The sequence below is a fragment of the Microcaecilia unicolor genome, chromosome 11 (assembly GCF_901765095.1).
Source record: "Microcaecilia unicolor chromosome 11, aMicUni1.1, whole genome shotgun sequence".
NCBI classification, from domain to species: domain Eukaryota; kingdom Metazoa; phylum Chordata; class Amphibia; order Gymnophiona; family Siphonopidae; genus Microcaecilia; species Microcaecilia unicolor.
Genome location: NC_044041.1, coordinates 39,132,241 through 39,148,016, shown reverse-complemented (window position 1 = coordinate 39,148,016; position 15,776 = coordinate 39,132,241). Strand labels below are relative to the sequence as shown.

The 15,776-nt window shown below is 48.4% G+C and overlaps 1 protein-coding gene across 6 annotated transcripts in view; it reads right to left on the bottom strand.

Annotated features, from left to right (window-relative positions):
- Positions 1 to 15,776, bottom strand: part of CCDC62 (coiled-coil domain containing 62) — a 79,728-nt gene that overhangs the window by 50,126 nt on the left and 13,826 nt on the right. For all 6 annotated transcript variants that reach the window (XM_030218554.1, XM_030218550.1, XM_030218556.1 and 3 more), the window contains exon 6: positions 7,251 to 7,422. In XM_030218554.1, the coding sequence (XP_030074414.1) occupies positions 7,251 to 7,422 (172 nt within the window). The remainder of the gene's footprint in view (positions 1 to 7,250; positions 7,423 to 15,776) is intronic.

Here is a 15,776-nt window from a genome sequence, read left to right as displayed (position 1 = left end):
TCTAGCACTCCACATCTACTTGGACTTTTTTTTTAAGAAGCTAGAATAAAGTATGTAGAAAACCAGCATAAAGAATCTGTAGCACCCCAGTTCCAGGAACTACAACTATCTTCATCTGTATGAGTTTTAGATGGCACCTATTCCAAGGAACAGTGACAGTGCTGTGTTACAAAGCATTTGAGGAATGAGGCATTACTATAAAACCCATCTTTAACCACACGGAGAAAATTCAAATAAGAACTTACAAGGTGGCAGCATTCTTTATGAAAAAGAAGCTTACATGCAAGCTGTCAATTATGAAGGTGGATGAAGCGAGGTAATATTTTACTGAGACAGTGACAGATGAGTAGAATGGTTTACAGGCAGCAGCAGAAGCCAAAACAGGAACACCTATTGATTGTAAACTGCCTTAACTATGCTGTAATAATTTAACAAAAACAAGCGAGATACCTGCCCAAACATCCAGTCACCTAGGTCCCTGTGGCTATGATGGATAGTAGGTACACCACCGCTGTTACCATTACCAACCTGCTGGTATTGACCTGACTTATTGCTAGAAAGCCACAGTCTGCTGTTTCGAAAGCAACTCTGCCAGGAAGGTAGCATTGCTAGATTGTACATTCTATATCCAAATCTCCTGCACTAAGGAGAGATGCTGCCTGAACCACAGGGGTGAAAAACCTGGCATAAAGAGGGCAGTGGGTTGGGTACAGAAGGCAGATGACTAGAGATCAAGTATAGTCTACAGTGACATTGTAGGCAGGAACCCATTAGGCAGACTGGAATCCACTATGTTTATCTAGGGAGAAAATAACCACTAAATTAAACATACAATATACAGAGATCATATGACACCATGTTGCAGGAGAGATGTTGATCTTTCTGTCTCCTGCCTTCACCCCGGCACCTCTGGTATCTTGGTGGAGATTTAGCTTCGTTAGTAAGTACGGCGAGCAGACATTCTTGCTTTTTACATCGCTGAATGATGAGTAAATCCACCCGCAAAGATAAAGACTGTGGCCGGCTCCCAGAGAACAAGATGTCAGCATCAGCTAGTCCCTCCACCTTGTTGGCACGTTCAGTGTGGGCTGCGTAAATTACCACGGAGGTCACCGCAGTCTTAGAAGTGGTACTAGCAAGAAAACTGCAGCCTATTGAGGCTAAATTAGAACTGGTGGAGGTAAAGCTGGACGAGTTCAATAGAGACTGCTGTATTTGAACAGCGCACTAGCGTTCTTGAAGACAGGATGCAGGGGGTGACTGATACCCAGGCCTGCCTTCAATCAAAAGCTTGAGGCCTTGGAGGACAAAATAGAGGACCTTGAAAACAGGTCCAGGTGAAATAATCTGCACTTGATTGGCCTCCAGAGACCCTTGGGGCTAAAGATCTGGCCTGCATGTTGGAGACCTGGCTCACGAGGGAACTTCAACTATCAGCTACCATGGGGCCCCTTCGTATAGAGTGCACTCATAGAATTAGGACCCGAAAATCATCCAGTACTCAGCCTCAACCGGCGATTCTGCGTTTGCTCAACTTTGCGCACAAGGAGCCAATTCTGCAATCACTTCGTTCAAGCAAAACCCTCTCTTCTGAGGGGACCCATGTGTTATGTTTCCAGGATTATTCGGTCAGCAAAGCAACAAACAGGCAGACCCTTACCTCGATCTGCTCGAGTCTGCATGCAAAGAATATCTGCTTTGTGCTGTTTTACCCTGAGAAATAGAAAGTCCTGTTTTTTGACACGGTGACTAAGGCCCAGGCTTTTTAGAATCGGCTTAATTGAGAAGAGGCGGGGGCTGGTGATAAGAGATGCACAGTCTTCAGAAGGATCACTGGTCATGGTCAAATATGCATATGCATCCAGCTTTTCCTACATTTGCACCCAGCTCGGGAACGCTTTACCTAGAAACATTAGAACTGTGAACACCCATCTAAAATTTCGAAAAGACCTCAAGACTTACCTCTTCTGGAAAGCCTACCCAGCAGGCCCAAACTAATTAATGAACAATGCCTCCCATCTTTCGATCTAGGAAATGAACAATACCCCTTCCACATAATCCTATTTCTTCAAACTGTATGAATTTTACCACTCCAGTTATAATTAAGTGTACTTCTACCCTTATCCTACACTATATTGCTCACTAGAAGCTGTAGTCCCATCCCCGGAGACTTATCAGCCTCATTGGGATTACTTCTCTCTATATGCTACTATATATTCGTCCCAAAATTGTATTCTCTTTTCCAGAACCTTATCAGCTTCCTTGCACCTACTGTTACTCTATTTTCCACTCTAATGGAGCTCTCTTTCGTTTATTGGAACGTCAAGCCTCGCTCAATGAGCTCTTACATCAATGGACAACTAAGTCCTTGGCTTACTATAAATGTTGTCTTTATCGCCATGGGAATAAGGGAGAGCGACTATTGGCACATTTTTAGTCCCCTGCGACTGGCCCTCGCTGGATCCATACCATACGGACGGCAGGGGGTGGGCTTCACACCGATTGGGAGATTGCGGATTGCTTTCTTACTCACCTATAAACCCATTACGATATGACTGCGAATGAGGGTTTGCAGGGGGGAACAATATTTGGAGGGACTGACTCTTCCCTGTTTATCGCTGGAGGGACAGGAGGCCTTGGGAGCCGCCGCTATCTCTATGGAGGAAGTAGTTTGGGCCTTAAATCAAAGCCAGGATGGGATGGATTTCACATCATTCTTAAGATTCTGGGAGAGAAGGTAATTCAACCTTTTAAAAGATATGTTTAATGCCCTTCTTGATTCAGATCAGCTACCGGGCGAGTTGAATATGGCAGATATTGTTGTCCTATTGAAACCTAGGAAGGACCTGTTGTTACTGGATTCCTATCGCCAGATCTCCCTTCTGAATGTGGAGACTAAGCTCCTGGCTAAAGCTCTGGCAAACAGTATGGCGCAGACCCAAGTAGGGCTTGTCAAGAAGCGCTCTATTTCTAAAAATGTGCGCTGAATTCTCGCCTCCCTAGATTATCGGGAATGGGCAGATCTACCTTCTCTGCTAGTGAGCTTTGATGCAGAGAAAGCATTTGATAGGGTTCATTGGGTTTTTTTGTTTTCAGTTCTGCAAGCATATGGCTTTGGAGATCATTTCATCCGTTTTATTCGGCTTTTATATACTGACCCCAGAGCAAAGGTAATGGTCAATACGATTCATTCCGAGGCTTTTCCTATTCTTCATGGTATCCTCCAAGGGTGCCCACTTTCTCCGTTGTTATTTATACTAATTTTGGACCCTTTGATTCGGGATGTTTATGCCAACCCAGAGATTAGAGGGGTGGACTTGGGAGCCCATAGCTTTAAGCTTGCTGTTTTCCCAAATGATATTTTAGTGCATCTGTTGGATCTGTATAATTCTCTGACTGCCTTGTTGGAATATTTATCTGAATCTGGAGTAGAGAGGTGTGGTAGCCGTGTTAGTCCACTCTTAAGGTTATCAATAGAAATCAAACAAAATAAAACATGGAAAAGAAAATAAGATGATACCTTTTTTATTGGACATAACTTAACACATCTCTTGATTAGCTTTCGAAGGTTGCCCTTCTTCGTCAGATCGGAAATAAGCAAATGTGGTAGCAGATAGTATATATGAGACATCCAAGCATTACTTTGACAGTCTGAAGGGTGAGGGTGGGTAGGAGGTATGGATGGGGACATCAAAGCATTTCATTGATATTCTAACAGGATGGCTGTGGGTAGGTGAGAGGAGGGTGATAAACAGAGAAATACAATTTTATGGTTTATAATGGGCTAGAAAACCCAGATCCTTGTTAAGTCCTGTCTGTTGGGTGTCTGAATCTGGAGAATTTGCTGGCTTTACGCATAACTTTCAAAAATCGGAGGCTAACGGGCTGCATCAATTTAAGATGGTTTTGTTTCCTAGATAGTTGTACCTTCTTCAAACCCTTCCCCTGCGATTACTGAATAAGGATATTCTGCGTTTTTATAGGTTGCTATCCAGATTTTGTTGGGCATGCAAGAAGGCAAAGACCCGCTATCATTGGTTGTTGGGCATTTGGGCCACTGGGGGTTTAGTCCTCCCCAATATTAGGCTTTATAATCAGGCACATTTATTAAGTTACTTATATAATTGGTTTTCTGAAGGCCAGGACTACACTCCTATTTTTTATGAAGGGGCCTTATTTTCACCCTTTCATTTTTTTCTCCTTGATGCAAGCCCCATTCTGGGCACTTCCACTGTTCGGGATAGAGTGTGCTTTTTCAGCTGTTACAGGACGCCTGTAATTTTTGATTGGCTTATAAGGAGGAGACCCTATGGCGACAGATCAGCTGCCCCTTCGAGGTAACGTTTTCATGCCCCGTCGAGAAGATGAAACATTTGTTAGGTGGGGAACCCGGGGTTTGATCCTGTTAGAGCATGTACTTGCTCCAATGGGCGAGTTGAAATCGCTGGACACCCGTATACCCTTGGATTCTAGGGAGTGGGGAGAGCATTTTGCTTACCATCAGCTAAAACATTATTTTTCCAGTATGCAGCGGGCTGCTTTTGGAGTTCAGAAAGGGACAGTCTAATGGCTTTTTTTTGCATCTACATCTGAAGAAAAACTGTCTATTGCTGGCCTCCATAGGGCGCTTAGTGATCGAGTGGCAGGGAAGGTGGTTGCAGGCATGGTGGGAACAAAACCTTGCTTTTGGCCTTGAAAACTATGCCACAGAGGTGGTGATGACAACTGCTCTACAGGAAACACACTTTAAAACCCTACATAGAGCTTATATCTCCCAGTTACAACTTTTCCGAGTGGGACTTGTGCCCGCTGTACAGTGCCTTAAATGCTTTGAAGAGGAAAACATTTTTTCATTCCTTTTGGATCAGTTTGAAGGCTCAGGCTTTTTGGAGGAAATTAAACACTTTTTTTTTGCTTCTGCCTTGCATGTGTTGGTTCCTCTAACTCCACAGGTCTACTTGTTGGGGGCAGTAGACGCTGGAACCAAGGGCAGGAAAAGGAAGTTTCTTTTGTTCCGGAGTTCAGGTTGGTGGCTCTTAAATGTGTGTTACAGGTCTGGGTTTCTGGTGATGCCTCTTCTTTTTGGGGTTGGAAGAACCAGGTACATATGTCGGCTCTTTGGGAGGCTTGGGATGCCTCTTTTTCTCCTAAGTACACACAGAGATTTTTACTTACCTGGATTCTTATCATCCAGTTTTATCACCCTCAGAATTTAGTCATTTGTTAAATAAATTACATTACTGAACAGTCAGAGGAGAAGGCAGAATGGTTTGGGTTAGGATGTCCTGGAGAGGGAGCATAGGTTAAACGTCGGGATGTTCTGTTTGAGGTCCCCCTGACTGGACAGCTCCGGGAGACTATAAGGAACCCAGTTTCTTGGATTCTACTTCAGTGGGGGTTGGGGAATCTGCTCTAGTGTGAGCCATGGAAGTAATCTATATGGGTTTGAGGGGTAGGCAGAATTGGCTTTTATGGGATGCTCCCCTCCTCGGTAAAGTTGTGCTTATTCTGAGGCTGATTCCAACTTTGTTTTTTGTTTTTTTAATATTGATATATATTTTTTTACTTTGTTATGCCAGTGGCTCCAGTTTTTTTAATCCTCCACTGGACAAGATGCTGTACAATTGTGTGTGTGTGTGGGGGGGGGGGGGGGGTATGGCTTATGATGGGTTGGGGATTATTTTCATTTCAATTTGCTGACAGAGCTTGCCTTTTTGTCTTGCTTTTGTTTGTTGCATGTTTTGGTTTGTTTTGAACACACATATTATTGGCTTCTGGTAACATGCTGAGATATCATTATATATTGTTGAATCATTAACGGATGGGTAGGGGCGGGGGAAAACTTGTTAAAGGTTTGATGACTGTAATATTTTATTTGTATTAAATACGTTTTGGTCTCTGAATCTCTGTATATTAATAATGTTGAAGTTGTTTACTTCAATTGTGTCATCAATAAAATTGTTGAACAAACATACAATTGTCTTGTGTGCAAGGACGGTGAGCCCTTAGGTCCCGTAAGGCCCCGAGGGACCTTAAAGAACAGCCGTGCAACCCCAAGTCTTCACCCGCGGCGACCGCCGTTCACCAAGGGTTGAGCCCCCAGCTGCAGGCGGTCAACGGGACTTCAGGAACCGCGGGGTGCCAAGCTGACCCGGACAGGGACCAGGAGCGCAAAGGGCAGATGGAGAACGAGAACATCCAATAACAGTCGAAGTTCAGGGCAGGCAGCAGACAACGAAGTCAAGATCCGGCAAGAGGTCGAGGCAGGCAGCGAGCAGGGAAAAAACCAGGAACAGTCCAGAGGAACCCGAAACACAGAGGAACGCAGGAACAAAATGGAAACGGGCCTCGGGAACAGAACCTGAAGCAAAGTTCTAACTCAGTCCTCTCCCTTAAGTACCGTTCAGCATCAGCCGCCCCCGCAGGTGTAGCTGACCTGGCTATTGACAGAGCCCTTCTGATTGGCTCTGTCTGCCCAATCCAGCACCTCAGAGGCGGAGCTCCGGACACCCGCGCCCGGGAGAGACGAGGACGCCGGCCATCACGCTTTGGCACCGCCTCCTCCCGCAGCGCAAACACTGCCCCCACAGCCGGCGACCGCGAGACCGGCGGCCGCAATCGCCGGTCTCTGGCCTCGGCCCCGGATTGGGCGGCCATCACCGCGGCGGGCCCCGGCTCCCCGCCGCGGCTTCCGGATCGTCAACCCTCGCCGAAGTGGACGCCGGCTCCCGCCCCCCGCAGCGGAGGAGCCGGAGGGAGCTGCGGACGCGACACAATATACAGTACACTCTGGTTAAATGCAAGGCCTCGGGACTGAAAGTATGTCATGTTACTACTTACATAGCCAGGGTAGAACCATTATGCATTAATAGGACAGTAGACAATTTTGTAAAAAATTGAGTTAATTACATTTAAGTGTGATTAGCTAAGACAGTATGACACTATTTATTAACAGGACAGTAGTGGTGGCAACACACCAATGAAAGGAAACCAGGTGGGCTGGATAGCTGAATGATCATAAACGGAGTGCCAGTCAAGTGGGTGCATATAAACAGAGCATGCATTTACTGCTGGTGTGCTTAACCGAAGTGAATGCTCATTCAAATTTATAGTAGAAAAAAAGTGGTACAGGCACTCTGTAGTGCATATAGACCGAGTATACACTTATCTGATGTGCACATAAGTGAAGTGCACGGTATAATACAGCATGGCTAATAAACTGGGGGGGGGGGGGGGGGTTGTCTCCTCACCTTTTAGCTTATTTATTTCACACTTCAATCCTTTAAGTCTTGAATTCAACTCCTGCAGATCTTCGTTAGCACTGGTTTCTGCTGTTCGGGACTCTCGCAGTGCAGCTTCTAGCTTCTTAAATCTTGAAGTAAATTCTGTAATGTGATTGGTTGCTTCAATTATATCTTTGTCCTAAAGGAAATCAAAATCATGTCCTAAAAAAATTTAAGTTTGAATGGCTATAGGATAAGAGCTAAATGCTGTTTCACCACATGGAGACCTGCAAGACTATACGAGCCAATATAAAGAAACATCATTTAAATCAGAATTTAGTGATATTCATACTGTGAAGGGGAGGACCAGGGTTTTGCACAGATGGAAGTGGAGGAGGGAGAAGGAAGGAGGCTTAAGAGCCGAGGAAGACAGAGCAGAGCCCTACCTTTAATCATTCCTCAGAGAGAGAGAAGGAAAAAGGTAGTGCCCCCTAGAAAATGGAGGTGGGAGAAGGACTACATTTCCCAGCATCCCCGGGGAAAACCCTGGTATAGGGATTATGGGCCCCAGCATTCCCCGGGAGAAGGCTCTGACAAGGCAAAGGAGGGACACCTGGAACATAATCAAGTAAGAGAGGAACAGCAGATCAGGGTGGAGGAGAATGAGTCCATGGACTGGCAAGCTGCTGGAGAGCAGGAGCAGGAGGCAGGTTCTGGGGAACCTATGGACATTTCTGCCTGGGCTCATGCCTTGAAAACTAAACTGAAAAACCAGGTGAACTCTTGGTGTCAGAGCTGGGTTGAAAGTGGGAAGGGGAAGGTTCATGCGGGAGGAGGGTCAGTGAAGTAATAGAGTGACCCTGAATGGGTGGGAGCCTTTCCTCTTTCCCAAAAGAGTTCAGGCTGGGTGCTTTGAGGAGACTGGGTGTCTGAACTGTGTGCTAAGGCAGTTAGCACTGTGGAGTTTGAAATGTTAGGAAACAAACCTTCTTTTGGGTGGGGGAGGGGAAAATAAGCTACATTGTTTTTTTTTTTGTGGGCTGAGGCCCACAAAACTGTGTGTTTTGGACTGTTTGCAGAAACCCCGTGGGGGTGGACAAGATACAGGGAGTCCTTTTTGGGGTGTGAAGTTGGACTACAGAGGAACCTATCTGTGGGGACTGTTAACTGGGCTTCAACTTACTTGTGCAGCTGTTGGAAGGGAACTTGTTTTGCGGTTCTGCTGCACCTGGGCCCTGAGAGAAAAACAGGAGAGTTGTTTTGAAGGGGCTGCAGGATTCCTTTTGAAAATTACTGAACTGTGAATCCCTGACAATAAAGGAGTGTGGTGACTTTTACTTTTTTGGAAGTTTATTTCCTTTGAGCCTTGCCTGTCTGTGGACTGCAGTGAGCCGGAAGGCTGGGTGGCCCGGGGAGAGGCAAGATCCCGAAGACCCTCCGGCGGAGGGTAGGAACATTTTCACAAATGGTGGCAGTGGTGGGATTTCACAGCGGACGTCCACGCAGAAGGCAGACGGATCCCAGGGGAGCTGAAGCCCGTCGAGGGGGCCAACGCTGAGAGCAGCGCAGACTCATCTCTGCTTCCGGTAAGCGCATACGGGAGCAGGGGTGGAGTGAAGGTGAGCGGGAAGTGGCCGCGGGGCACAGGGGTTAAGCTATTGCACTTGGAGAGTTTTTTTTTGTGTCCTCTTTGCAGGTGACGGCAGCAGCCCCCACGATGGATCCTAAGGAGGTTTTTGCCTGGATGACCCTGCAATTCCAAAAGCAGCAGGAATTGGCGGAAAAGATGATGGGGGACTCCTTGGCGGCTAATCGAGCCCAGCAACAGCCGGTGCTGGACATGTTCCAGGAGTTCCTGCAGAGGGAAGCACACGCCCAGGGAGCCGTGAGTGGGGCAAGACAGCGGGACTTGACTGTTGATGGGACAAGCATGGTAGGCCCTTATCACATGAACTGGCTCACCTGGGGTAAACTGTCGGAGCAGGACAATGTAGATGACTTTTTGTGTGCTTTCGAGAGGGTGGCGGTGTCCGCTAACTGGCCTCAAGAACAATGGGCCATTCGTCTAGCCCCCTCTCTATCAGGGGAGGCATTAGCGGCTTTCCGTGGACTATCGCCTATAGATGCGGGGAATTACCCCAGGGTGAAAGAGGCCATCCGGGATAGGTATGGGCTTAGTGCCCAGGCCTATCGTAGGCAATTTAGGGCCCTAGCTTGGGGGAAAGGGGAGTCTCCCAAGGGCCTAGCCACAAAATTGATGGACCTAGCGAAGAAGTGGCTAGAGCCGGAGGGACGTACGGTGGAAGATATCCTGCAGGAAATAGTGTTAGAACAATTTCTGCAAGCTTTACCAGAGGAAGTAAGGGTATTGGTGGTACGGAGGGGGTGTCATACCCTGGAGGAAGCGGTGGGGAGCCTAGAATGCTGTTTAGAAGCCCAACACTGGGGTAAGGTAGGGAAAGACCCGGGGGGAGGGAAAGCTAGTGTTAGCTCTCCCGAGGGCTGGGTTCTTCCTTGCCTGACCAAAAAGGGAGGTCCAGGGGTAGGCCCTGTGCTGTCCCGGGCTAAAGTCCCTCTTCCTCAGGGAAGGGACATTAAGGGAGCAGGGCTGTCCAAAGAGCGCCGCTGCTACCAGTGTGGAGGGACGGGGCATTTTCAAAGCCAGTGTCCGGGTCGAGCGGGCTGGATTTCACGAGTCTCCCCCAGTGCCCAGTCTAGTTATACCCAGGAGGTTGGGGTGGAAGGCATCACGGTAAAGGCCCTGTTGGACTCCGGGGCAGATCAGTCTATGATGTCAAGAGCCCTGTGGGAGAAGATAAGAGGGACCAGAGTGCCTGATAGGGGGGCTAATGATGGGCAGGTTGTGATCCAGTGTATCCATGGGGCCAGCACCCCGTATAGGTTGCACCAGGTGAGCATTATGGGGCCCACAGGGAAGATTAAGCTAGCCATAGCGATTTTGCCCAGGCTGCCCCAAGAATTGATTTTGGGCAGGGATTGGCCCCCGTTCGCCGATTGTATAGAGAATAAGAGGGTTATGGTGACCACTCGTGCGCAGGCCCGAGAGCACCAGGCATCAGAGCCCAATCTAGACCAAATTTTCCCTTTTCAGGGGGAGGTGGTGAGTGAACCCGGGAAGACTCGCAAGGCGAGGGCAGACAGAAGGGCGGAGAAAAGGGAACGGAGAGAGGCCTTTGACCAGGGCGAGACGGAAGCTTATATACCCCAAGAAGTAGGCCGCCTCAAAGAGCAGTTTCCCCATTTCCCTAGGGAGCAGGAGTCGGACCCGACTCTAGAGTATGCTTGGGAAAGTGCCCGTAGGGAGGAGGGTAGCCAGGTCCCAAGATTTATAGTAGAGGAAGGGGTGCTGTATAGGGTGAGGCCCACCTGGGAGAATCCCGAGGGAGGGAAGCAGTTGGTGGTGCCCCGAGCATTCCGGCCCCTGGTAATTCGCCTGGCCCACGATCATCCCCTGGGAGGGCACAAAGGGACCCAGGCCACATTGGAGCAGGTACTGGAGAGATTCTATTGGCCCGGGGTGTACAAGGAGGTGGAAGGGTACAGTAAATCCTGTCCGAATTGCCAGAAGGTGGCCGATCGCCTACCCCCCCGGGCTCCCTTATGTCCTTTGCCCCGGGTGAGTCAGCCCATAACCCGTATAGCTATGGACATAATCGGCCCGGTTACTAAGTCGAAAAGGGGCCATAAGTATGTACTGGTAGTGATGGATGTCGCTACGCGATTCCCTTGGGCCATTCCTCTAAGGAATATCTCAGCTAAGGTTATAGCGGCAGAGATAATTAAACTTTTTTGCGAAGTAGGGTTTCCCAGGGAAGTACTGACCGACCGGGGATCTAACTTCATGTCCCAAACCTTACAGCGGGTGTGGGAGGCCTTTCAGATACACCATGTGAGGACTTCAGCATATCACCCCCAAACAAATGGGCTGGTGGAGAGGTTTAACCGAACCCTTAAGGGGATGCTGAAGAGAGGGCTGGGAACCGAGTTAGAGAACTGGGATCAGCTGCTCCCCTTTGTACTGTATGCATGCCGGGAATCTATTCAGTCCTCCTTGGGGGTAGCGCCCTTTGAACTCCTGTTCGGGAGACCACCAAGGGGGATCCTGGATATCCTGAGAGAACAGTGGGTGGCCCCGGAGACAGGGGAAGAATCAGTGGACACCTTCCTGCAGGACCTGAGAGGAAGGCTCGGGCGGCTAAAGGAATACTCGCAAGAACAGCTTAGACAGAGTCAAGGGAAACAAAAGGAGTATTATGATCAGGGCACTAAGGAGAGAGAGTTTCAGGAGGGGGATAAGGTCCTCATATTAGTGTCCGAAGCTCCACATAAATTTGAAAGCAGGTGGAGAGGTCCCTGGGTGGTGCGCAGGAGACTAGGCCCCCTGACATATGAAGTAGCCCGAGGGTCTGGGAAGAGGCAGACCTTTCATGTTAATTTGATGAAGCCCTGGGTCGAGAGGCAAGGGTTTCAGGCTCTAGCTAAAGAGGAGGCAGAGGAGGACCTGGGGCCCCAGATAGATGAGATTTTCAGGCCCGGGTCCCTAGACATTAACGCCCAGTTGAGTTGGGTCCAGAAGAAGGACATGCAAAAGCTCCTGAAGGGGTTTAAAGATGTCCTTACCCCCTGTCCTGGGCAAACGCACCTGTTGCAACATGAGATTGTAACAGAGGAGGGGAAGGTGGTTAGACAGAGACCTTACAGGCTGTCCCCCCAAAAAAGGCAGGAGGTCATGCGGCAGGTTCAGGAGATGCTAGGCTTTGGGGTGATCGAAGAGTCCAATAGCCCCTGGTCAAGTCCGGTGGTGCTGGTGCCTAAACCAGATGGGTCATGGCGGTTCTGCATTGATTTTCGTCAGCTGAACACCATTGCGCAGACCGATGCCTACCCCATGCCCCATATTGATGAATTGCTAGATAGGCTGGGAACGGCCCAGTTTCTCACCACGCTGGACTTGACCAAAGGGTATTGGCAGATCCCCCTGTCAGAAGAAGCCCGTCCTAAGACGGCCTTCCGGACGCCCCAGGGTCTGTACCAGTTTAAGCGGTTGCCTTTTGGGTTGAATTCGGCATCGGCTAGCTGCCAACGCCTGCTGGATAGGGTGCTGCGACCTCATCAAAACTATGCTGCCGCCTACATGGACGATGTGGTCATTCACAGCAGGGACTGGCCTACCCATATGGCCCGAGTCCGAGCGGTGCTTAGTTCCTTCCGAGAGGCCGGGCTAACCCTGAATCCCGAGAAATGCCACTTTGCCCAAAGGAGAGTGAAGTACCTGGGGTATATGGTAGGGCAAGGCGAAGTCAGGCCCCTGATTGACAAGGTCCAGAGTGTCCAGGAGTTTCCCCGGCCTAGCACTAAGAAACAGTTAAGGGGGTTCCTAGGGCTCATAGGATATTATAGACGGTTTATCCCCCATTTTTCTACCCTATCAGCACCCCTTACTGACATGCTGAAGGGGAATAAGCCCAATCAGTTAGTGTGGGAGGAGGATGGGGTACAGGCGATAGAAACCCTCCGGAGGGCCCTGTGTGAGGAACCTGTCTTAACAGCTGTAGATTTTAAGAAAAACTTTATCCTGCAGACTGATGCTTCAGGGGTAGGGCTGGGAGCCGTGTTGTCCCAGGAGCATAAGGGGGAAGAGCATCCAGTGCTGTATTTGAGTAGAAAGCTCTTCCCACATGAAACACACTACTCCACGATTGAAAAAGAGTGTTTGGCCATTAGGTGGGCAGTCCAGGCCTGCCAAGTGTATTTGGAGGGGAGGGAGTTTAGATTGGTAACCGATCATGCTCCCCTCAAATGGCTCAATCAAATGAAGAACAATAATGGCCGCCTCATGCGCTGGTATCTGGCGCTGCAGCCCTTCCGTTATTCAGTGGAGCATCGACCTGGCAGTGCCTTGGGCAATGTCGATGCTCTATCACGAATCGGAGAGGAGGATACCGAGTCTAAGGTTCACGAGAGGGGCATTCTCTTAAGGGGGGGGGTATGTGAAGGGGAGGACCAGGGTTTTGCACAGATGGAAGTGGAGGAGGGAGAAGGAAGGAGGCTTAAGAGCCGAGGAAGACAGAGCAGAGCCCTACCTTTAATCATTCCTCAGAGAGAGAGAAGGAAAAAGGTAGTGCCCCCTAGAAAATGGAGGTGGGAGAAGGACTACATTTCCCAGCATCCCCGGGGAAAACCCTGGTATAGGGATTATGGGCCCCAGCATTCCCCGGGAGAAGGCTCTGACAAGGCAAAGGAGGGACACCTGGAACATAATCAAGTAAGAGAGGAACAGCAGATCAGGGTGGAGGAGAATGAGTCCATGGACTGGCAAGCTGCTGGAGAGCAGGAGCAGGAGGCAGGTTCTGGGGAACCTATGGACATTTCTGCCTGGGCTCATGCCTTGAAAACTAAACTGAAAAACCAGGTGAACTCTTGGTGTCAGAGCTGGGTTGAAAGTGGGAAGGGGAAGGTTCATGCGGGAGGAGGGTCAGTGAAGTAATAGAGTGACCCTGAATGGGTGGGAGCCTTTCCTCTTTCCCAAAAGAGTTCAGGCTGGGTGCTTTGAGGAGACTGGGTGTCTGAACTGTGTGCTAAGGCAGTTAGCACTGTGGAGTTTGAAATGTTAGGAAACAAACCTTCTTTTGGGTGGGGGAGGGGAAAATAAGCTACATTGTTTTTTTTTTTGTGGGCTGAGGCCCACAAAACTGTGTGTTTTGGACTGTTTGCAGAAACCCCGTGGGGGTGGACAAGATACAGGGAGTCCTTTTTGGGGTGTGAAGTTGGACTACAGAGGAACCTATCTGTGGGGACTGTTAACTGGGCTTCAACTTACTTGTGCAGCTGTTGGAAGGGAACTTGTTTTGCGGTTCTGCTGCACCTGGGCCCTGAGAGAAAAACAGGAGAGTTGTTTTGAAGGGGCTGCAGGATTCCTTTTGAAAATTACTGAACTGTGAATCCCTGACAATAAAGGAGTGTGGTGACTTTTACTTTTTTGGAAGTTTATTTCCTTTGAGCCTTGCCTGTCTGTGGACTGCAGTGAGCCGGAAGGCTGGGTGGCCCGGGGAGAGGCAAGATCCCGAAGACCCTCCGGCGGAGGGTAGGAACATTTTCACAATACATAGCAGTAAAGCATTTATAACACCAGCGTTGAAGTGTCATTTAATTTAAAATGTAAATAAAACAGCAGCCAAGTGTCTGAAAAAAAAATCCAAGAATAAAATCTGAGAATAGTACATCAAGTAAAGACAAACATAAGACTACTGTGACCACCCACCTCGAAGTCCATCCCTGCTCTCAGATTTTACTTAAAATCAATAAGCTAGACAACGAGCAGAATTTCAGGACACCAGGCGATCAGCATTGTATAATTCGCGACTCAGCTACTATTCACTACAAAAGGTCTTTTTAAAGACCATCACAATTGTATGTCATTTCGTCTGGACTCTCATTTTTTAATCAAGTTTTAAAGACTCCTGATTTAGGCTATCTGGCCGAAACACAACATTGTGTCGAGTCAGTTTGTTTTTCAAATAAACCTTGCTTCATTTGACCACTTCAGTGGTCCCGTCTTTGGATAGCCTGGTTCTCACCCCCACTTCTCTCTCTAATTGAATTTCTCCGTGGGACTTTTTGAGTTCTCCACATAGGTGGATTCTCATTGTAACAATTTAACCACCAGTATACTCAGTCAAAGACCAGTTCTGTCACTCAGTGCTCCCTCTTGGTTAGCTAAGTAATCTGTGATTTTAAACCCCTCAGGCCCATCCATATTGGTAGACAGGGTGGCCATCATAGTTCTAAACTAGGTCTCATTCTTCCCATGTAGATGGACCCATTTGCGCCACATGGTCCAAAGCTTGCCAGCCTCATGCAAACTGCCTGCCTGCCTGCCAGTATAACACACCAGAAGACAAGGGTTCTGCATGTGAATTAAATGGGTATCTGGATAGGGATACAAAATATTACATGGTTAAGCAGTAGGTAAAACCTTACCGGTTAGCAATTTAACCATTTCAAATTATTCAACATGGCTGCAACAGGCTCACGCCAGTCCACACCCAATTTTCAGGTTCCCCTTCTCTGCATGATGTGCAGCTTTCCATGTAGGAGCATGGGAGACTACAGGCAAGTAGGGGGAGTGGAGGATGTCCACGGCTTCAGGTGGCTCTTCCTGCCTTTTAAGTAGTGGTGGGGGGATTTTAGGTCAGTCCTGATTTCTAACCACCTCAGCATGATGCATTATGGGACAGAGGACTGATTTTAATGAGCAGCATCAGAGACTACAAATACCACATAACTGAGATTTAAGTTGTCTCCTTCCTTAAATCAGAAAAATTTGTAGCTCTGCTGTGGCTGCAGTTGAGTTACACTGTTGCAATCTGCACCGGCAACTTGTCACATTAGCTTAGTAGATGACAGCAGAAAAGGACAAAGACATCACACCTCTGCTACCTACCAAAACCATTTAAAGAGCTTCTACTAAGAAGAAAAGAATAGCCATACTAGGTCAGACCGATAATCCGTCTAGCCCAGTATCCTGTTTTT